Source organism: Anolis sagrei, chromosome 1 (genome assembly GCF_037176765.1).
Source record: "Anolis sagrei isolate rAnoSag1 chromosome 1, rAnoSag1.mat, whole genome shotgun sequence".
NCBI classification, from domain to species: domain Eukaryota; kingdom Metazoa; phylum Chordata; class Lepidosauria; order Squamata; family Dactyloidae; genus Anolis; species Anolis sagrei.
This window is the reverse complement of record NC_090021.1, coordinates 291,752,721-291,776,719: the sequence shown is the minus strand read 5'-3', so window position 1 is coordinate 291,776,719 and position 23,999 is coordinate 291,752,721. Positions and strand designations below refer to the sequence as shown.

At 39.6% G+C, this 23,999-nt stretch overlaps 2 protein-coding genes across 3 annotated transcripts in view; one reads left to right on the top strand and one right to left on the bottom strand.

The window, feature by feature from the left end:
• RYR3 (ryanodine receptor 3) overlaps positions 1-11,854 on the top strand; it is a 326,090-nt gene extending 314,236 nt beyond the window's left edge. Inside the window, exons 100-105 of the mRNA XM_060760068.2 lie at positions 983-1,117; positions 3,435-3,591; positions 5,418-5,482; positions 5,966-6,066; positions 9,787-9,838; positions 11,345-11,854. Coding sequence (XP_060616051.2) covers positions 983-1,117; positions 3,435-3,591; positions 5,418-5,482; positions 5,966-6,066; positions 9,787-9,838; positions 11,345-11,440 — 606 coding nt within the window. The 3' untranslated portion in view covers positions 11,441-11,854. The remainder of the gene's footprint in view (positions 1-982; positions 1,118-3,434; positions 3,592-5,417; positions 5,483-5,965; positions 6,067-9,786; positions 9,839-11,344) is intronic.
• A 512-nt stretch (positions 11,855-12,366) lies between these two features.
• The window catches only part of AVEN (apoptosis and caspase activation inhibitor), a 125,030-nt gene continuing 113,397 nt past the window's right edge, over positions 12,367-23,999 (bottom strand). Inside the window, exons 5-7 of one of the 2 annotated variants that reach the window (XM_060760091.2) lie at positions 20,196-20,553; positions 14,971-15,063; positions 12,367-12,855 (exon numbers count right to left, since the gene is read on the bottom strand). In XM_060760091.2, coding sequence (XP_060616074.2) covers positions 12,740-12,855; positions 14,971-15,063; positions 20,196-20,553 — 567 coding nt within the window. In that variant the 3' untranslated portion in view covers positions 12,367-12,739. The remainder of the gene's footprint in view (positions 12,856-14,970; positions 15,064-20,195; positions 20,554-23,999) is intronic. The other variant, XM_060760099.2, reaches the window with a different exon arrangement.

The following is a 23,999-nucleotide window of genomic DNA, read 5'->3' as shown; positions in this document are numbered from 1 at the left end:
TCATCTGCAAGTTGTATAACTTACAAGATGGGTTTTGTAAGACAGAGCTGTGGAGACTTATTTATGTGAAACTTATCCATCTTCTAATGCAGAATCCTGGTCATATTACTGAGTGGTAGCAGACAATATAAGCATACTCTTCCTGATATCCCATTTATTGGAATTTGCAAAAATAATTTTGTTTTCCATCACAAAGTACAAACTTATAGTAATAAATTTCAAGGATTGTTGATATTTAATCCTCTTGACCACAAAAAATTACTCAGTCCAGCGCTGAAATTAATCCATAAGATTCTACCCCTTTGGAATGGCAAACAAATTACCATTAGAATGTATGGTAGATTTTGCTGATCAAAGTTTGGACATAGATCGAATACCAACTGTTGGGTGGATAGGAGCATGAGTGACGAACTTTGCCCTGCCAATATTTTCAAATGTGGTGGTTTAGACTCTACCAGTGTTAAAAAGGATCTTGGCCTCTATATAATGTTATGCTGAAGTCCTGAGAGCATCCCCCAAAGTAGATTTCTAAGCCCTTGGCATGTAACAAACAGAGAAGATGGGTGAGCTTTCAAATGAATGTTTGCAAAGGCCCAGATCTTTCAGTGTAAGCAGTGAGTGACTTGTGTACCCCTAACTATGGCTATTGTGCAGAGAAAATGTCCCCAACTGGTGAGGTATTCCAAATTATAAGCACATGGAATAATTTAAAACATGAATAATAAATAAAACAGGTAAGAGTTAATCCATGCAACACGTACAGTCCATATTACAGACAGTGTTTGTTGTATTGCTTTTGAATAAGAGCACTCAAATATTCTAATCTTAATAGTATGGAAAAAAAACATTTCACATTTTACAGTTTAGGGATTGTAGTCCATAGACAGAGAGACAGACAGAAAGAGAGAGACTGAGACAGGCAGACAAGCAGTGATTTCAGTCACTAATTGCTTCTCTGTTATATTTTATCTTAAATACACAGCTTGTGTTGACTGTTGGACTCTTGGCTGTAGTGGTATACCTATACACAGTTGTTGCATTCAACTTCTTCCGCAAATTTTATAACAAGAGTGAAGATGAAGATGAGCCAGACATGAAATGCGATGATATGATGACTGTAAGTTCTAGAACATCACTGTGATTGGTTAAGTCTTTTCACTGAGTGCAAACAAAAGGCTGTTACCTAGCAGCTAATGCAAGCTGATGCTGGAGACACATATTTGAAATGCTATTAATAGGACTACTTCATGTAACATGTACAGATGTGAACCATGGTCTTGCAATACTTAAAGAATTCTGAGATCAAGATTTAGCCTTTATACAGCATTCAATAATACTTGATATTTTGACTCTCTTGATGTTTTCCTGTTACAGGGTGTGCAGCTCAGATCATATTATTAGGGAGGCTCAATGTTTCTACTCATTCAAGATGACTGCATACCTACATTGTACAGATATAATTTTTGTAACAATTATGAATCCATCTTATCTTCTATCCCCTTTCTTCTCCTGTAGCACATGTAGCATCTCAGATAGCATCTCAGTCCAGAACAGCTTGTCCAACAGAAATGACCAATTCCTTGAAACCGGAATCAGTGTAAAATAGTTTGAATTTATATGCCGTTATCATTAACATTGCAGAATATTTACTGGTTGAAGCTTTCAAACAGTTTTCCACAGTGGCCCCAGATGCAATGCAATATACTGCCCTTGTTCTAGCATGTCTACTTTATAGGCTTGCATTTCAAACTGGGTATTTGAGTAACTAGGATACAAATACATTGGAGGTTTAATATATAAAATTGTGAAAAATGTATAGATGAGCATAAATAGTCAGAATTAGACATTGTTTGATATCAGCATTGTCCCTCATCCCCTCCCCATGTTACCTCTGATCAGTGACTCAGTAAGATGGCTTAGGCATTTGGAAGAATAATTTCTTCCAGCATTGGTTGGGATCCTTTCATGGGCTGCATGTTCTCTGTCATGATAACAAAACAACAAGCAACCAGATGGAGTGCTCCTCAAAGCCATCCTGTATTGTCCTCAACTGGGAACAGTGCAAGGTATGGAGATCTGACTCACATGACCTCAAGAACAAACCCTTGAAACTTACAGGTTTTACTACCTCACAAAATGACATGAACAAAGTCCCCTCATCTCCAGCCCATTCAAGAGATCAGCTGAGATGTACTAATTAAATCAGAACGTCGCATTTTAGGCATTGTATTTCAGTTCTGGATTGACTAGATTCAGGATCCATTACTAGACTAATAGCGCATGCAAACTCAATTACTATCTCAATGAGCTTTTAGCTTTCTTGACTTTTGTCTTTCTATGATGCTGTCCAGTTATGCACCCAATGATGGACAGGGTATAGGGATTTTATCTTTGAAGATCCCACCGCTGCCACCTATTGTCCAGTTATGCAAACCAATTGTACAGGAGTGGATGATTATGGTGGGAATTAATCTCAGGCCTCAATTGTGTATAAGAATATATTATAGAGGAAGCCAATTATTACTTGTAAATTAAGGTAACTGCCACCAACGTGAGGTATTTGAGGTACCACCGATGAGATCTGGCTTTACAGACGCAGATTAATTGAGATGAGACGGTCTTCAACAAAAGATAACAAGTTTATTGTGTACAAAGCGTATGGTTGCAGGCTGTTAATAACTTATAGAACTTTGAATATCACTTGGTTTGTAATACAGTCCACTCTTCCAAATAACACAGCTCGTGGCTAACTTTTACTGAGGTGAAGCTCTTTAGTGAACAACGTTTCCTACTATGAATAGCCTTCCAATTTGATCTTTCTTTGATCAAATCTCTGATCTCTAGCCCTTCCTTGACTAGGGATCTTAACAAGCTTCCTTTAGTCTTCCTTGACTAAAGAAACTGGCCAGGTTTCTCTCTTCAGCCCTTCTAGACTGGAAAAACCTCCAGCTGCTCTCACACACCTCTCTCCCAGGCTCTTTCAAGCCTCCACACTCACACACACACTCCCACTCTGCCCCTTTTCCAAAGACGCACATAACTGTTCCTGCTTGGCTCCGCCCACTTCTCACTCTCCTGAGCTAGCCTGCCTGATCTCCTTGGCAACACTCACTGTGGATTCAAACCAGATAACTCTAGTTTTAGCTACTGTTACAAACACAAATATATACTCTAACAGTTAAACACATACATAGTATCAATGACTTCTGCACAATGCAAAGTAAAGGTGGTCATTCTGCTAGAACCAATCATATATCTGCCACTGTTATAGGTGGGAAATATATTGTTAATTTAATCAAATAGATTTAATCAAATAATTTCTGTTTTGGACTGTAATGTATAATTTTGTGACAGCAGAAAAAGCGAAGTCTTTTATTTCAAGTTCTAAGCATTTGAATACTCTGTTATGAAATGTAGTAAATTCTTCTTTCTAGTGTTACCTGTTCCATATGTATGTGGGTGTAAGAGCAGGCGGAGGCATCGGAGATGAAATTGAAGACCCGGCAGGAGATCCATATGAAATGTACAGAATTGTTTTTGATATCACGTTTTTCTTTTTTGTTATTGTCATCCTATTGGCCATCATTCAAGGTAAGCTAATGTAACAACTAAGGTAATATGGATTCACTTGTTCTTTTCATTAGGATTTTACATATAATAGAAATCATTGTATTGTTTTATGCCAATATTTGTAGTTTATTATTTCAGATACATACATGTAGTTTTAGAGGTATTATTTTGTGATCTTTAGACTTCTGATTTTAAGTATTTTTAAATTCGTAGTTTTCCGTGTGTTTTTATGTAAGATTTAAGCAGCTTTGGATTCTTATGAGATAGGATGCAGTACACATCAAATACATATTTCCCAAATAATGTAAAAGCACTAAATACAGAATCAAGAGGATAAGATCGGAAAAATAGTACCGGAAAGTTGTGTTCGACAGGGCCATGGACAACTTGGCATCATACCTTGTGGCACCTGCTCAGCCGCATCCTCAAACTGAACTTTATCCTCCAACAGTGGTCCAGTAATTGACCATCATGCTTCTTATGATGCCTGATGTTGGTTTGTTTTCCAAGGGGGAGATGAAAAGCTTCTATCACTGAAGTCATTTAAATTGACTTTTAAAAAACAAAATTCACTCTCATTGATGATTCTCACTGCTTCCAACTCAAGGTTATCCACCTCGAGATTGTTCCTTGAGATCTAGATTTCCACAGAAATACTCACACTATTGGGAACACACATGGGAATGCCCTCCAGTGAGTCAGTAAAATTGGTAGTAACCTCCATCACCATGCCAATATACCAAGAGCTCAACTAGCTGCCAGGGTCTAGAGATGTCCACTGGATCCTTCACACAAAGAATCCTATTTGGTTTCAGCTGAGGTGTTATCTCAACATGTTTGATCCATACTGTCAAGCCCAGCACATCCTTCCTATGAACAACTAATCATTGTGATTCTGATGGCTTTTTGTGAGATCACACCATATTGATACAGTGCTCTGTCACTTTCTATGTTCTTCCTTCCTTTCTGATGTGGTATCAGTATTAAACCTGAGACAGCTACTGCCTTACCTCCTTCTATGCAAACTCCTTCTATGGCTTGGGGTATCTTTATGTTGATAAGATACTTGAAGAGAATTCACTTTTTATTACACCAAATGGAATCTTGGCTTCCTTGTGCGGTTTTGTAAAGTCCTACACGAGATTTTCCTGTTTTAACACATCACTTCTTAAAATGGAATGGGCAATGCATGCATTGGCTAAATAGTATGTGCCTATTCCCCCTCACACCAAGTTGTGGGCAAAGCTGTTAAGTGGTCTTAACAATCCACCATAGGAATTTCAGTAGTATAGTACAGATTTTGTATCTAAGGCAAGGTAAATGCTTCTTTTGGTAGGGCAAGTTAGCCTTGTGTTCGGGCACGAGATGTTTTTCTCCTCTGGTGAGTTAGCTCACTAGAGTTCATTTGTATGAGTCAAAGAGACCATTGACAACCGCTTAACTGTGTTGTGGTTCTTTTGAATGGTTATCTGTGAAATCTTTCTCACATCCTGCTCTTTTTCTGGTTTGTCAGAACTGAAGGAGAGCAGCTTGGATGCATCAAGTGTACATGATGGAAAGAGTGAGGTTCCCAATTTATGTGATTTCACAGATAACCATTCAACGAATCAGTTACAGGTAGGCAACCTGTTCATTCAGTACCACCAATTTCGGTGCTTTGCTCTTAGCCATTGTGTGAGCCTTCCCTCCTTCACACTTCAAGAAAGGCACTGTTTGAAAAGATATATGTTGTAAACAATGCTTCTGTAGGATTAAAGGATATAATGAAATAGACTGTTCTTGAAAGGTCTTTATTATTATTTTCTCTAATTGGAGATTCTTTGCTTTTTTTCTGCACTAAAAATTAGGTCTGATTATTGATGCCTTTGGCGAATTAAGAGACCAGCAAGAGCAAGTTAAAGAAGACATGGAGGTATTAATATTATATTGGTTTAATTTGTTTTAGTAATGTCTATATGTTAGAACAGGGGTCCTTAAACTTTTTAAACAGAGATCACAGTCCCTCAAACTGTTGGAGGGTCAGATTATAATTTGAAAAAAAATGAATGCATTCCTATGCACATGGCACAGCTCTTATTTGTAGTGCAAAAAACACTTTAAAACAATGCAGTAATTAAAATGAAGAACAATTTTAACAAATATAATCTTATTAGTATTTCAATGGGGAAGTGTGGGCCTGCTTTTGGCTGATGAGATACGATTGTTGTTGTTATTGTGTGCTTTCAAGTCATCTCAGACTTAGGTTGACTCTGAGCAAGAGCCGGGTAAATGACCTTGGAGGGCTGTATCTGGCCCCTGGGCCTTAGTTTGGAGACGTGTTAGAAGATACAGTAACAACTGCTACTAATATATTTCAGTTCATTCATAGTGTTGACTTAAACCTCTTTATTTTTAGACCAAATGTTTTATTTGTGGAATTGGTAACGACTATTTTGACACAACTCCTCATGGATTTGAAATGCATACTTTACAAGAGCACAACCTGGCCAACTATCTGTAAGTATATGCACATTATGTTTTGATAATGCAAACATATTTTATAAAGGGTTTTGAGTAATGAAATTAACTAATCCAGCCTTGCAGTTAATTCTGTGCATCAATATCCAGAATTAAATACTGATTACCAGCATTTGCATCTGATATAACCCCTGCAAATGTCTGAGGTTCACGAGGAAGCTCCTGAGCTGACCAATGGGGCCACCAGTAGAGGTCACCGTCCCAACTACAGTATTCTGGTATGAAACTGGAATGCAAGGAAGACTGTAGACTCACAGGATTTTAAGCCCTACAATAGGCCCAGAAACACAGTTTGTAACTGTAGTCAATGGGGAACAAAGAGGAATAGCAATAGCAATTGGTGAAGCCCGAGGATGTGGACAAGATACTTGGAGGAATGAGGCCTACTACGTCCATCCTAGACCCCTGCCCATCCTGGCTTCTGAAGGAGGCCAGAGGGGGATTGGCTGAGTGGGTAACGGTGGTGGTTAATGCCTCCCTTCGGGAAGGCAAGATTCCAGCGAGCTTAAAACAAGCTATCATAAAACCGCTGTTGAAAAAACCATCACTGGATCCCACTAGATTTGACAACTTTCGGCCAGTTTCCAATCTCCCCTTTTTGGGCAAAGTCATGGAAAGCGTAGTGGCCTCACAACTCCAGGTATTCTTGAGAGACACGGATTATCTGGATTCGGCACAGTCTGGTTTCAGACCAGGACATGGAACTGAGACGGTCTTGGTCGCCTTAGTGGATGATCTGTGCAGGGAGCTAGACAGGGGGAGTGTGTCCCTGTTGGTGCTCCTGGACCTCTCAGCGGCCTTCGATACCGTCGACCACGGTATCCTTCTGGGGCGTCTTGCGGAAATGAGCCTCGGGGGCACTGTTCTACAGTGGCTCCGGTCATTTCTGGAGGGTCGCACCCAGAAGGTGTTATTGGGGGACACCTGTTCAACGCCACAGCCTTTGTCTTGTGGGGTTCCACAGGGCTCTATACTGTCCCCCATGCTGTTTAATATCTACATGAAGCCGCTGGGTGAGATCATCCGGAGTTTCGGGGTGCGGTGTCATCTGTACGCAGATGATGTCCAACTCTGTCACTCCTTTCCACCTGCTACTAAGGAGGCTGTCCAGGTCCTGGCTGCTGTAACGGTCTGGATGAGGGCGAACAAATTGAAATTGAATCCAGACAAGACAGAGGTACTCCTGGTCAGTCGCAAGGCCGAACAGGGTATAGGGTTACAGCCTGTGCTGGATGGGATCGCACTCCCCTTGAAGGCGCAGGTTCGCAGCTTGGGTGTGATCCTGGATTCATCGTTGAGCCTGGATCCCCAGGTCTCAGCGGTGACCAGGGGAGCATTTGCACAGCTCAGGCTCGTGCGCCAGCTGCGCCCGTACCTTGGGAAGTCTGACTTGGCCACGGTAGTACACGCTTTGGTCACATCCCGCCTTGACTACTGCAACGCTCTCTACGTGGGGCTGCCCTTGAAGACGGCCCGGAAGCTCCAGCTAGTCCAGCGCGCGGCAGCCATGTTACTAACAGGAGCGGGACGCAGGGAGCATACAACGCCCTTGCTGTACCAGCTCCACTGGCTGCCGATTTGCTACCAGGCCCAATTCAAGGTGCTGATGTTGGCCTACAAAGCCCTAAACGGTTCCGGCCCAAAATAGCTGTCTGACCGCATCTCGGCCTATGAGCCCATGAGGACTTTGAGATCGTCCGGGGAGGACCTTCTCTCGATCCCGCCTGCCTCACAGGCACGCCTGGCGGGAACTAGGGACAGGGCCTTCTCGGTGGTGTCCCCCCGGCTGTGGAACACCCTCCCTGTGGACATCAGACTGGTGCCCTCCCTCATGACATTCCGCAAGGGACTAAAGACGTGGTTGTTTGAGAAGGCGTTTGAGTAAGTGCTGCAACAATTGGCAATGACGATTGGAACGGAACATGGATAACGAGATTTGGATTATGATTCAATGATGAGACGTTGCGAATGATTTAGTATAACTGTATTATTGATAGTGTCGTTGTTTACTGTTGATGTGTTATTGCTTATGTTGTAAATTGTACCTGGTTTTATATGTTGTACACCGCCATGAGTCGCCTTAGGGCTGAGAACGGCGGTCTACAAGTGCAGTAATAAATAAATAAATAAATAAATAGCTGATAAATAGAAGTAAATGTGGCAGGTGAGGGGGGTGGGGAAGGTCACCACCACACACTTACCACAAGTTAACAGGCCTATGATGTGGTGGTTATTCAATCAGACAATCTAGTCACCACTACTCTCTGAGCCAACTGGAATTTATCAACTCTGTCCTTACTGATCTGAGACACAAGATATATCTGTGTGCAGGTGGAAACTATGTGAGCATTTCTTCTATTTTAAATCCTTTTACAGACTGCTTAAGTTAGGGTAGTGATGCCCAACTTGTGGCCATCCATGTGTTTAGGACTTCAGGTCTCAGAATTCCAGGCTACTGGACAAGCTGGCCAGGCTTCTGGGATTTGGAGGCCCAATACCTGGAGGGCCACAAGTTGGACACCCCCGAGTTAGGGCCTTGTGAAATTTCGTCTCTGTACATCACCATGTAAAGTAGTTGGTACAGTTTCATTATTGTAATTTGATTATATGATGGCAAAGACTATGGACTATGAGCATACTTTCAGGCATAGCTAGAAAATATAGTATAACAGGTAACCCATTGGAAAGTAGCACAGCAGCTTCTATAATAGTGGAAGTGGCTGGGGTGAAAAAAAAACCTTCAAAGATAAAAGAAACATAATTGGATTTGTAATTCCTGATCTTTCTCTTCTTAGATTGTAGCACAGTTAATTTCATAAATAGAACTTACTGGCACATTCGTATAATTATATAACTTTGGATGCAATATTTTCAAAATTTTGGTTTCAAAAGAGAGAAAAACCCTGTATTTATAAAGATAAAAAAGGCAGTGAAGTATATATGTGTAAATACTGAATTAGGCTGAATCCAAATGATTTTGATAAAAATCACAATTTAACTTGATGAAGCCAAAGTCAGCAATAACTGGCTCTTCAAGAGGAGGTCATTCCATAACTGGGGTGTCAACGTTGAGAAGGCTTTGTCCGACATCCTCCCACAATATATTGCTCCCAGTTTTGGGACACAGAGGAGGGATGATCTAGCAGATCTCAGTTCTCAGGTTAGCATATATATCCTATTAAAGAGTAAGAAGTGCTCTTTCAAATATTGAGGTCCAAAGCTGTTTAGGGCTTTAAATGTTACTATCAGCACATTGAAATCAGGCTAGAGATATATTGGTAACTAATAGAACTGGTATTATTTCTATAGATTGTTCCTGTCAGCAATCTAGCTGCTCATTTTGCACCGGCTCGACGTCTGAGTCATTTTCCAGTGCAGGCAAACTGTAGTCTAACTAGGAGGTTACCTATACACAAACCACTGTGGTCAGGCTGCCTCTGCCCAAGAAAGGCTCTATTTGGAAGGCCAGTTAAAGCACCTTGAATATTGGAGTCCAGCTGGGTAGCCACAAAGATAGATATCTCCTCAGATTCTGCAATAATTGCAGCATTAAGAGAAATTATGGTGAGGAATCCAGTAGTGAACAAACAAAAACACATTAAACACAAAAGAACCATGAAATGTTTCAACTTCTTGAATATGTTTGCCTAAGAAACAGAAACAGGTCTCCACCATGTGTAATTCCTACTTTTGTTGCAGGTTCTTTCTGATGTATCTTATTAATAAGGATGAAACTGAGCACACTGGACAGGTAAACTTCACATCATAGCTAGATTGAACTGTGCATTATCAGTACTGTAGCAAAATAAGGATAAGATATGGGCTTGAATCCTGTTGGTGAATCCAAATTAGAATTGACCTATAGAATGAAGTGCTAATATGTCAGCACGTTACTAAATCCCATTGTCTCGATGGATTTATTCCAGTTGGTACTAGGAACAAAAATAAAGCCAGAGAACTGTGCGCTTGCCATAAAGTATTGTATCAGTTTTAGCAAAGGGAAGGGGAAAAGGAAGACACTTTTGCCTTGTCAACATGGATGAAAAAAATGTATTCAGCTTGTAGGTGTTCTGATCTTGACATGTAATAACTCCTGATGATTCATTTGTAATGCATTTGTTTGGCCTTTAAAGCATTTTTAAAACCTTGCCTTTTATTGTGAGGTTTTGCATAAAAGCTTTAGAGATGTGGTCATCTCTCTAGGCAGCATCACTTTCCTGTGCCACAGGAGGAGGAGTTAGTGGAGGAGGAATTTAACTTTTCCAAGTTGAATTCTACTTTTAAAAAATAAGGTTCACATATACAGTATCATATCAGTATACTAGCATCAACAAGAACATGTTAGTGTATTAATAGATCAGTATATTAACATTAGTGTATCTTTGCTTAAGGAAAAATGTGTCCATGGGCATATAGCAGAGAGTAATGCCAGGGATTGGAAATGCAGACCATCCTCTAACAGTGAACCATTGGGAAATCTGTAGCCAATTATAGCACTCTATTATTTGGGTGGTCTGACATGGTCACTCCAGGGTCACTATAGACCAGAAAAATGCAGTTTGAAACAGTTTTTTGCCAATGTAGACAAACCCCTTTTTGCCATTCTTTTCTTCTTCCAGAACCTTAGGGAGAAGCTGGGTTATCAGGACTGATAGCTATCATGGTGTGTAAATGTCTGTCCACAGTCACATATATCAAGATAACTGGATTTATAATTTGAAGTTTACCCTAATTCACCACCACCCATCACTTATATTTATTTTTTAAATCTTATTTATTTCTTCTTTTCTATATTACACTTGAGTACATAAGAAGTGCTCAGCCACGACAAGACAAACCACAACAAAAGAAAACATGGAGTCTGAGCCAGCCACTAATGCTTTAGTTCGAGAAAAAGAAATGAGTTTAAGAATTATGCTGTCAAGTGATAATTGAACACATTCTTAGGTTGCAGTTTTGGTAGAATTTAAGATGTCTAAGTATGTACTGTGCTTTTGTATTTCTTACTATACAAATAATATGGTATTCAGTTGTATTAGCCTGAATGTGTGAATAGTGAAAGAATAGACCACTTTATATTAGCTGTTCTCAAAGGTGCTCAACAAACTAGACCCGGACGGGTGCGCACACACTTAATTGAACACAGCTAAAATGCAAAATAAGCTGGCGTTAACTTGGAATAGCTACAGTATTGGGGAACTAGATGTTACAAATTTTGCTAAATCCAATGCAAATTTTATGTTCCAATAACTTTCAGGAATCATATGTGTGGAAAATGTATCAAGAAAGATGCTGGGATTTCTTCCCAGCTGGAGATTGCTTCCGAAAACAGTATGAAGATCAACTTGGATGAACACATCAACAAGGAAGCGACTACCGTCAAGCATACAAAATAGAGAAAAATCCAATTCTCACAATTTAAGGGATGAATACTAATATTTGTGTATGTTTAGCCTGTCCAAATACTAAACCACTTTGCTTAATTTCATGAGATTCTAGCTGGGGTTTTTGCACCTGGCAGAAAAAGGCCTTATACTGTCTGGATTTCAGTGATCTTATTGGAACCACATAGAAAGCCTTTTCAGTTCAGTAGTCTAGTTCAGAAATTATTTAACCTAACTTTGATCAAATTAGAAAATAGTGTAGATGAAAGGGCTATATCCTACTTTGTAACATGCACAAGATTTGCAGTTTAAGAACTTGAATGTTGGGTGACAAAGCCTCAATTAGTGGACATATATTGTGATATTAAACAGTATTTCAAAAAGCTTCGTATTCAGTTCATGCCATTTCTTAGTGAAATGATACAGATAGAAAGTTTGTAATCCTTCAGTGCTTAAAACTTTTCAAATACTTAACTGTCCCTAAAACCATAATTAAAGTGCCTTAAATCTTTCCAGACATAGCTATGCAAGAGATTTTTTAATGTTGGCCTTTTAGATTGACATTTTAGATTGACAATTGGTTGTATTGCTTTCTTGTCTTATCATAAGAAATACTTGAAAATAAGTTACATCTTTGTTTCAAAACAGCTTAAAAGAATCAGCTGGTTAAAAAATATATAGTGTCTCACAATCTTATAAAACTAAGTTTTAGGCCAAATACAAATAATGTGTTATGATCAACTAGTGGTAAAGTTGCTATGTTTATGCGTTTTCCTTCATATAAAAGTGCCCACTGCAATAAAGAATTTACAAAATAAATTTTAATGTTGTGATATATCACTGCATCATAAACCAAGCTTGACTTCATATAGAAAGAAACGACACCAACACACTGTTTGATACCCTTATTTTAATTTGCTGCTCTGAGCAATACGGTCTCATTCAACATAAAATGAAATTATTATTCTCTCTTTCTGTGCTGGTTTGCAACCAAGCCATCTTTAATAGTACTTGCATTTTTGAAACCATTCCAATCCCTTTATAAACATGCTGATGCATACAATTCACTGCTGATAACACTCATCTCATCTGGAATACATCCAGATTTATTGTCTCAAAATTTCAGTACAAACCAAGACAGGCAACATAATTAAAACTCCTGATAAAGCAGCTACTTAATTAAAGATTTACAAACAGATATTCTATACCTAGCTACTGTCATGTTCATTTATTTTTCAGTTCGTTGCACGACAGCCAAAATACAGGCCTTAGGAAATCATGCTGTCTAACCAGTCTTCAAGCTCCTCCTCAGTAATACTTTTGGATGTACCTTCCTGCTGTGATGCTGAGCAGATTTCTTCAGTTCCATCCAGTTGTAAACAGCCTAACAAAATAAAACAGAACATGAAACAGTAACCCCTGTGGGGACAGAATGGGAAGACATGCTGCCATGTGCTGATACTGACATGCCTGAGAGCCAATTAGAAGGCAGAGTCTCTCAAGACCCAGCCTTTGAAGAAGTGGCTGGCTATGTGTCAAGAGAATTCAATTATAAGCAGTAAGGCACAATCTCATAGAAGGCCAATTGAAAGAATACATGGTTTTCTTAACAGAAAGGGTTTTACAAAATTTTATTTATTTATTTGATTTATTATATATATTAACATTCTCCCAAAATGGGACTCCAATCAGCTTACAATATACTATATTTTCTGGCGTATAAGACTACTTTTTAACCCAGGAAAATCTTCTCAAAAGTCAGGGGTCATCTTATATGTCGGGTGTCATCTTATAGGGTGGGTGTTGAAACTTCAGAGCCAGACTGGAGAATCTGTGGTTGCCGCATATGGTGGGGGAAGCTCAAAAATAGCAGCGGCTGCATCCCCCCCATGCTCAGCGACCGTATAAAAGCAACAAGGGTGGTGCTGTACAAGTACAGTAGAAGAAAATCCACTCACCAGGATTCATGGAAATAAGTGACTTAACGCAGTCCCAATGATGAGGTGAGGGGGCACCACATCAGGAAGGTGTAAGTGAAGGGTGGGGCAAGCTGCAGGCATCCGGGATGCCCGGGGTATGGAAAAAAGAGATAGAGCAGCGCTGTGCCCAGAAAAACACGCCTCTTTCACCCATCTGGCCTGCCCTTGCATCCTATTACTGTACTGCCTTCTCTGCCTCTTAGATCTCGCTTCTGAGGACTGCAGTGAAGCGGCGCAGGCACACGTGTGAAATCTGAGAGGCAGAGAAGGAGATATGGTAATAGGAAAATTACCATATTGAAATCAAATCTGATGTTTTTTAATTTTTAATATATTGTGTGTTGGAAGAGGGATAGTCTTATATGGCAAGTATATCCCAAACTCTATATTTTAACTGGAAAAGTTGGGGGTCATCTTATACACCCAATCTTATACACTGGAAAATACGGTACATTAAAATGAAATAGCTAAAATATATAGTACAGAGGTACAAAAGCATGAAACAATAAGTCCCATAAAACACTACTTTTAAGATATGAATTTAAAAACATGAAACATTTATTATATATTAAATATCACATGTACTGCATGTCCCTCTATCACAATCAGCTTAAATAACAAGGTCTTTGCCTGCTAATGGAAAGACGGCAAAGAGGGAGCAACCACCTCTCCCTTAGGAGGGAGCTCCATGACTTAGGAACAACAAAGCTCTTTCTCACATCCTCAGCCAATGAGCCGGGACGATGATGAGATGGGGAGAAATTTCTCCTCTCAAAATGCCAACACTTCTACAGCCTCACATGGAAAGACACAGGCTTTAAACAGTTTGTGCCATCCAGGGCATCACAGATCATAAGCAGCCTTTTGGATTTTGCACAGAAACAGATCGATAGTGACGCTGTTTCAACAAGGGAGCAATGTGCTCCCTAGAACTTCCCAGGGCAGCAGTTACCAGACCTACTTAAGTTTTCAAACCAATTCCAAAGGCCATCTGATGTAGACTTTGTTACAGTAATCCATTAGGATATAATCAAGGTATGTGTTGCTGTGGTCAGAACAGACATATCTAGGAACAGCCGGAGCAGTAGCTCAACTCAACTTTTCAGGATGATCTGATCCCCACCAGAGAATCTGGTGCTGTGGATATATGAACAGATATCGGGAAGCCTGGTCTAAGGATTTTCTCTCAGTAATGATTCTTCTCATGACACCCTCCTCAGAGATTGATCCAATAACTTGAACACCTTGGAAAGCCATGCATTCCGGGACTAGCACCAATGAAGTCAAGATCAAAAATCTCTCCCCAAACAGGAAGAGACCGTGCCACTTCTAGAACAGAAGGACATCGTTTTTCCAGAATGTTTTATTGGAAACTATTTCTGGTGTTTCCTTTTTTATGACTTTCAGATTCATAGTTTCTGTGAAATGTGCCTGTTTCTGCCTCTGGCATGCTTATTTCTCCAAAACAGACTCTTCAGCGATGTAATAACCACTAGTTTCTATCATCTCAGCATCTTCACCTGTATGGATTCTCCTACTCCAAGGGCCAAGGTATCCTGGCCCAATGCTGATCTCATTAGCAAAGCCAGTAGCACCAAGAAAGGGGCTGGAGTCTGTTAAAAGATTAGAACAGACATCTTAGGAAGCTCTGTGACTCAAAGGCTTTTCCCCTGCAGAACAGGCTTTAGTCTGTCAACTATATTACAGAAATGCTGCTTCCTAAAAATAAGATGAAGAGGAATTAACCCACTGTTTTTCTTCTAAGGAAAAAGAAACTCTGGTCGCGCCCAGCCATGTAAGCATCTCTCCTCAACATGATACATGCCTCTTAACAAAGACCTTTTGTTGACCAAACACACTATGAAATAGTATTGAACAAAACTACAACAGAAATAAAAAAAATGATAACAGAGCAAGAAAAAACATTTAAAACACAAAAGAAGAGCAAGAAAAGTAAAGTAAAAAAGAGAGGGGAAGAGATAAAAGTTCTCAACATATGTGTGTGTGTGTGTGTGTGTGTGTGTGATAAAGGTTTCCCCTTGACATTAAGTCTAGTCTTGTCCAACTCTGGGGGGTGGTGCTCATCTCCATTTCTAAGCCAAAGCGCCAGCATTGTCTGTAGATGCCTCCAAGGTCATGTGGCCAGCATGACAGTATGGAGCACCGTTACCTTCCTGCAGAAGTGAGACCTATTTATCTACTCACATTTGCATGTTTTCAAACTGCTAGGTTGGCAGAAGCTGAGGCTAACAATAGGAACTCATCCTGCTCCCTGGATTTGAATCACCAAACTTTCGATTAGTAAGTTCAGCAGCTCAGCGGTTTAACCCATTGTCCCACTGGGGGCTCCACACAAACACGCAAACACACCATTACTTAAAAGAAAGGGCAACACATGCCTGCTTCCACCGCCCCACAGAAGACAGCTTTGCCTTTGGATTTGGGAAAGGAAAATTTGTATAAAGTTTATCCAAAGCAGGAAACGAATCCAAAGCAAGTTACTTCCTTGTTTGTATTAGACTGACTGACTATGACCACCAAGCCCATAGTTTATTTCATCACCCTCAGACCTTTGGTCTCTGGTCACAACTATGAAGAGGCTTAGAGTTATTTGGAATGATCAGGAAGAACTGCCTAGACCTCTTTAGGTCAATATATTCATCTCAGATTTAGATGTTCTTCCAGAAGCAAACATCTTTTCTTCACTCAAGGTAGAAGGAGATGTGATGTTTTTCCTAAACAGCACTGGTAGAATGTAATTTAGAAAATACACTAAAGAGAAACTCAAATGTCTCTTGTACAGGTTAAGTACCTCTTATCAGGAATGATGAAACCCAAAATCTTTCAAAATTGTACACATAGATGGCAGAGATAGTGACAACTTTGCTTTCTGATTATTCAAGGGCCACAAACTTTGTTTCATGCACAAAATTATTTTTAAAATACTGTAGAAAGTTACCTTCAGGATATGTGTATAAGGTATATATGAAACATATGAATTTCATAGTTAAACTTGAGACCCATTGGTGAGATGTCTCATTATGTACATATATGCAAATACAAGTATTTAAAAACTTGAAAAAAAATCCAAAATACTTCTGGTCCCGAACATTTTAGATACGGGATATTCAAGTCTGTACTCCCTTCAAAGTCTCTGCAGGAAGTTCTTATTTTTCTGGAGTTCTCTTTACTTGATGAGCTGAAATTGGAGCTCAGTGCTGCCACTGGGGAGTGGTAGGTGCAAAACCAGCAGTCAAGTAATCAACAAAATGTCTTCAACTGCCAGTCATTTGGCAGACATTGCTCTGGATTCTGCTAGATTGTTTGCTCAGGCAATGTTTCCTGGCCTCTTGGCCAGCAGACTGTGGTACTGGCCCCAGCATTCAAGCATCCCTCATTTATTGAAAAGTTCAAATAACATCTTCACTGATGTAGAAAGGAAAGGTCTACTTTTGACCCTCCTGACATTTTCCTTCATGCAGCCTACAACACTGCATAGCCAACAAATCTCGTGTTTGTTAGTTTAGCAACCAATAGCAGTAAAGTAAACCTACGTCTCAGAAATATTTCTGTACTCAAGAAAATGACAGATGCATGTTTTCTCAATCAGGACACGGCTATTTACATCTGTACAAAGCCAACAAGCAGTCCTTCATTTTAGCCCAGGTTTTATTTACAAGGTGTTCTCTATCCTTTCATTGAATAGAAACATACATAAGCATTGGAAGGGACCCTATGGGCCGTAAGTCCGCCGGCTCAATGCAAAATCTTGAACTAGGACAACCCCAGCAGGTAGCTATGCAGTCTCTTTTTGAGGACATTCAGCAAATAGACCTACCACCTCTCCAGGCAATTGTTTTCATTCTCAAACTACTCTCACATAGTCCTCTAATGTCCCAACACTCAATCAAAATCTAGCATCTTATAATTTAAAATCATTAGATCTAGTTCTACTTTCTAAGGCAGCAGAGAACAAGCCCTCACTCTACTCAATGCCGTAGACCTTGAGGCAATTTTCAGTCTTCTCTTAATCAAGTTAAATCAACTCTTCAACCTCTCCTGTATTTTATTCTCCACTCATCTTATCTTTGCTACCATTATTTGAACTCATTACAACTTGTCTATATTATTCTTACATAAGGCATCCAGGATTGAACAAAGTATTCCAGATGAGGCCACATCAGCACAAAATATAAGGGGACTATTATTTCCCTCAACTTGGAGACTACAATTTTATGAATGCAAGCAAACATAACATTTGCCTTCTTTGCTGCAGAATCACACTGCTAGCTCATTTTCAGTTTATATTCAGCAATTGTCTAAGGTAAGATGGGCCAAGTATTCCACATCCTATACCTGTGCATTTTGTTTTTGTTGTCTAAATGTAGAATTTTGTATTTCTCTCTGTTGAATTTCAGGCCGGTTTTCCAGGTGAAGATGCACACTATTCACATCATCTACTAAACTAGTGATCAAATGATGTAAGGTTAGTTTGGAATGATTTGTTCTTGACAAACCCATGCTAACTCTTATTAATAATATTATTATATTATCAACAAGATGATTGCAGACAGACTCCTATATAATCAGTTCTAATACTTTCCCTAGTATTCACTGGCCTATAGTTTCCTGGATCTTCTTGTTTGCCTGTTTTGAAGAGAGTGACAATATTTACTCATCCCCATTACCTGTTCTCTAAGATCTCTCAAAAATGATGGCAAGTGGTTCTTTAAGTATGTCAGCAAGGTCCTTCAATACTCTGGGATATAGTATATCTTGCCTGGCAGATCTGCACTCATTTAAGTTGTCTAGATGATTCTTGACTAAGCTCTTATTAATCACAATCTAAATTCCTTACCAAGTTCTTTGCCTATTGAATGGAAGCACACAGTCTGCTTTTTGAGAAAACACAGAAGCAAAATAGGTATTGAGCAGTTGTTTTTCATTGTGATCTGTTAGTATTTCCTTCAACATGTTCTTGGATATTTTGTTTCTCCTTGTTTGCCTAGACATTCTTCCCAGTTTTTGTGAGGTATACCTCATCTGTATTATTATTATTATTATTATTGTTGTTGTTGTTGTTGTTGTTGTTATTATTTCTTACCTGCCTCTCCTCATGGCGGGTTGCAGCAAAATTAAAACACATGAAAATGGTAATATTCTATAAATACACATATTAAAAAGTATTTCTAGAAAAAAATACGTATCTGTAGCTAGCAGTCCATTTAGGAAATGAAGTTGATGGTCCCAAAAGCCAAACCTCAGCACCATCTGCATAGCCAGCTGTTACACCAGCAGGTTTCTGACCCTGTGAGATCCTCTAACTTTCAGTGGTAGAATTGGCGAGAATAACTACCTGTATCTCTAAACGCTTAACTTAGCTCCCCAGAACTTCATAGTCCAAGGTGATCTGCTCAAAACTATTCTTTTCAATGTTGTTGGTTCCCACAAAAATCAAACGAAAGGGGTACTGCTCTGTGTTTTTGATGGGCTTTGACAATTTGTCAGTGACAGCTTGGACACATGCACCAGGAAAACAGCATACTTCTCGATTCCTCTTGTCTGATTGGAACACCTGAGCAATGAATACCTTGAGCAATGAATCCTCCCTATTAGTAACTTTCTTTTCTTGCAATTGATAAGCAAGTTCGTTCCTTCCCTGACATGCAGTGCTTGTTGCTGTTAATATTGTTTTTGCCTCCCTTCACCATCGTTATCTGCAAAAAGATGCTCCTGACAGTTACTGTCCTCAAGAGTGTCCCTCAGTGTTGTAGTCCTCTTTGTTTTCACTGGTAGTTTCATTCTGTTGGTTCTGTAAGCTCAATTATGCCTCTGTTGTGTACAGAAAGTCAACGTGTTCTCTGAATGTGCTGAAGAGTTCTACCACTTCCATTCACTTCCTCTTGTCAAAAAGGCCTATTCTGGATCTAAAAAGACTTGAAGACCAAAACCCATGGTAAATATGCCCCTATGTCCCCAAAAGTCTGTTTTGAGGCACTTTGAAAGAATGTTTTAAATTTATTTTTGTGCAAATAGGTACAATGGGAGGATGTGACTCCAAGGATCTTCTGAGGGGCAAATTTGGCCTTCTACTCTTTTCCGTTGCTCATCTCTGCCTTGCAATCTCATCTCCTTATCCCTTCCCCTTTACTCAATATACCCGGATGTTGTAACCTAAACATAGTAATTCCCCAATCTTGGAAGACAAACAAAAACAATATTCATTTTTGCAAATTCTAAGAGAACTATGGAAATGTGAAGTGTTGGCTCTTTAGTATTTTTTTTCACCAATGTTGCACCTTAATGGGGGCCCGTGGTTGCGCATCGGGTTAAACTGCTGAGCTGCTGAACTTGCTGATTGAAAGGTTGGCAGTTCGAATCCAGGAAACAGGGTGAGCTCCTACTGTTAGCTCCAGCTTCTGCCAACCTAGCAGTTTAAAAACATGTAAATGTGAGTAGATCAACAGGTACTGCTTCTGCAGGAAGGCCACATGACCTTGGAGGTGTCTACAGCTTTTCGGCTTAGAAATAGAGATGACCACCACCCCGAAGAGTTGGACACAGCTAGACTTAATGCCAGGGGAAACCTTTACCTTTACTTAGCACATTAATTAATAAATTTATTCCAAAAATTAATACTGAAATTTGATTTTTACTCAATAAAACACATCTAATTAACTTGTTCCTTTTTATTACAAAATTTCAAGGTTAACGAATATAATTCATATTTCTAAAAAATACTTACTATTTTCCTCATGAGGCATTTTCAAATCTTCTCCAGAGACTGTATCATGCGATAATATTTCTAATCCCATATTATTTTCAGGAATAACTGAAGCATCTAACTTCAAGAGGAGGTCAAGGTCTTCATCCAAGTTATCTCTTTCTTGGCATAGAGAGGAAGGGTTTTTTGGGGGGCCCTCTGAATTAATTACAGGTCCATCTTTATGTGGGCCCGCCAATTGGGTAGCAGAGTCTGCAGCAGGAAAAGGGCCGGATGGACATGTATTTTGCCCCAGAGTTTGCTGCAATGGGCCTCCACTTCTCCTGGGAACATCATTGCTTTTCAACTTAATCTGGGGGAGTACGACAGGCGTTGCCTCCTACAATCATGAGAGAACAGAAAATTATGCACTCATGAATGCTAGGGAAATCAACAAAAGTTTGGGCAACTCACAATATCCACCCAGACATGGAAGCCCACTGGGTGACTTTGGACATGATTTGTTTAAACATTTTAAACCAATCTTACTATGAAATCTACATGATAGGAAATAGACAGAGGGGATGTGTCCCTTTGTTGGTTCTGCTGGACCTCTTAGTGATGTATACCATCAGCCACTGGTTGCTTTTCTGGGACGGGACTTGGGGGAATGTTTTACAATGGCTCCAGTCTTTTTTGGAGGAACAGACTCACAAGGTGGTGTTGGAAGAGCCTTGTTTGATAGCCTGGGTCACTAGCTTGTGGTGTTCCTTGGAGCTTGGTTCTGTCATGTATGCTATCTGAAATCTACATAAAACCAGTGGGAGATGTTATCTGGAGTTTTGGGGTTTGGTGTCATTAGTATGCTGATGACAGACAATACTCTTTCCCTTTTCCATCCAATTCCAAGGAAGCTGTTTCTGCACTAAACCAGTGTCTACTGTCAGTAAAAGGCTGGATGAAACTGAACATATTTAAATTCAATCTAGACAAGACAGAGATGCTCCTGGTTAATCATAAAGCCAATCAGGGAATAGGGATTCAGCCTGTGATGGCTGAGGTTATACTAACCCTGAAACCCTGGAATTTGGTCTGAGCCTGGATGTCCAGGTTTTGGCTGTGGCCAAGAGTGCATATAAACAGTTAAAACTTATATGCCAACTGCACCCATTCCTTAAGAAGTCGTATCTATTGATATATGCCTTGACTACATCCTATTTGGACTACGGTAATGCATTTTCCATGGGGATGCTTCTGGACACTTGTTCGGAAACTTCACTGGGTCAAAAATGCCATGGCCAAGTTGTTAACTAACTACAGAGATCATGTAACTCTCCAGTTGAAACAGCTGAATTGTCTATCACTCCATTTCCAGGCAGTATTTGGAGTGCTGGTTTTGACTTTTAAAACTTGAAATGACTTAGGTCCAGACGATCTGAAAGAGCAGATTTCTTTGTATAAGCTAGTTGGAAAGCTTTCTCTCAGTCTCACCACCTTTGCAGGTAGAGTTGGGGAGCCCTTGGGAGAGAGCCTTCTCTGGCTGCTTCCAGACTGTGGAACTCCCTTCTACAGGAAGTCCACTTGGCTTCCTCCCTGCTTTCTTTCCACTGGCAGGTTAAGATTTCTTTTATTTTGTCAGGTTTTGGAAGTGTGATTTATGAAATTGTAGCATACATGGAAGTGGTGTGTTGTTTCAAATTATACTTTCATTATGTTTTAAGGTCTTTAATTTTTTTTAACATCATTTAATAACTGATATTTAATTATTTTAACTTTTGTAATTAGCTGCATCTTGTATGAATCACTGAATCCCATTTTGGAAGAAAGGCAGGATATAAATTTAAGAGATAAATAGGGTCGTCTGGGGTTGCCATAAGTCAGAAATGACTTGAAGACACACAACCACCACCATGGGTTGTTGGAAGGAAGTTTTTCGGGTTGTAGGGCCAAGTTCTAGAAGTATTCTCTCCTGACGTTTTGCCTGCATCTATGACAGGCATCCTCGGAGTCTTTTGTTTTTAAGGGCAGTGAACTGCTTAAGTCTATTTAAATATTAATGATTGATTCTTTCTCCCAGGTTAATCTTCATTTTAATTTGATTCAACAAGAGGTTTAAAAAACAATGCCACTGAAATATGAAATATTCATTCCACAATTCAGCAATACCTTTATTGGGCCAACCAAAAATATACAAAATACAAAATGCAAACTTTTGAAGCGCTACTCGATTCTTCATCAAGCAAGGTGTTAAGACCACCTTAACCGACAACAACCAAATATCAATTTGATTAAAATGCAGGCCTGTGATCCCTTTTCTTCTCTTTTTATGATTTCTTTTCATGAAAAAGTAGTGGGGCTCCAAAAGCTTGCATGATGTATTTTGCACATTGGTCTTATAAAAGGATCTTTGTTTGGTACTACACTTTGGAAATAAAAATGAAATGCACAGATACTGGATGGGTAACACCTGGCTTGAAAAAAGTCCATGTGAAAGGGATTAAGGAGCCTTAATAGACCACAAGCTAAACATGAGTCAACAGTGTGATGCAGCAGCTAAGAAAGATAATGCAATTCTAGGCTACATCAATAGGAGTATAATGTCTGAACTGAGGGAAATCATAGTCCCACTCTATTCTGCTTTAGTCAGACCTCACCTGGAATACTGTGCCCTCCTCTGGACAATTCAAGAAGCAGATTGACAAGCTCAGACAGAGAAAATGACCAAACTGGCAAAATTAGTTACAGGAGCATCCAAGAGTGAGCATATTACACCTATCCTAAAGTGACTCCACTGTCTGCCAATCAATTTCTGGGCAAAGTAAAAAGTGTCGGTTTTGACCTGTAATGCCTACATGGTTTAGGTCCAGGTTACCTACAGTATCACCTTATTAGGAACTGCTGAGGGAGCTGGGAATATTTAGCTTGGAGAAAAGAAGGCTGAGAGACAACATAATAGCCATGTTTAAATGTTTGAAAAGATGTCGCATTGAAGAAGGGGAAACTTCATTTTCTACTACCTTGGAGATTAGGACTCGGAGCAATCAAAAGAGATTCCACCTAAACATTAGGGAAGACTTCTTGACAGTCAGAGCTTTTCAATAGTGGAATATGCTGCCTCTTTAGAGTGTGGTGGACTTTCCTTCTCTGAAGGATTTTAAGCAGAGGCTGGATGACCATCTGTTGCAGGTGCTTTGATTGTGTGTTCCTGAATGGCAGGGATTGGAATGAATGGCCTTGTTGTCTCTTCCAACCCTATGATTCTACGTTGTTGCATTTCGCTGTATGGCCTACAGAGCTACGCCTAATATGTTTTCTGAATTCATTCTAGAGAATAGAAAAATATTTGTTGCTTAGGATATACTACAGAATTAATGCAGCTTGCTACCACTTCAATTGTCACCCTCAATGCTATGAAATCATGGTTGTACTTTTACAATGTCTTTAGCCTTCTTAGTCAAAGAGTGATGGTGCCTCTCCAAACTAGAATTCCCAGGATTCCCTAGTATTGAGCCAGAGCACTGAAAGTGGCGTCAAACTACATTAATTCTATAGTGTAAATGTCCCTTTATACCACTGATAAAAAGAGAATGGAAGCAAATTCAAACCAGTTAGTCTGCAGTTCCCTGAGCTACTGCTTCAAATCATGTGCTGCAGAAGAATATGTTAATTTATTACAAGACCAAATGTGTCATTTAATGGTGCATTAAAAATACTGCTTTAGCACAAGTAACAGTAAGATAAAGATGACATCTAGTCTTGCCATTTCACTTGTGAAGAATGTATTTTAGTTGCAAAACAATGCAAATTTCTCTACTCCATACATTTGGAGTTAGAACAAGAAGAAAT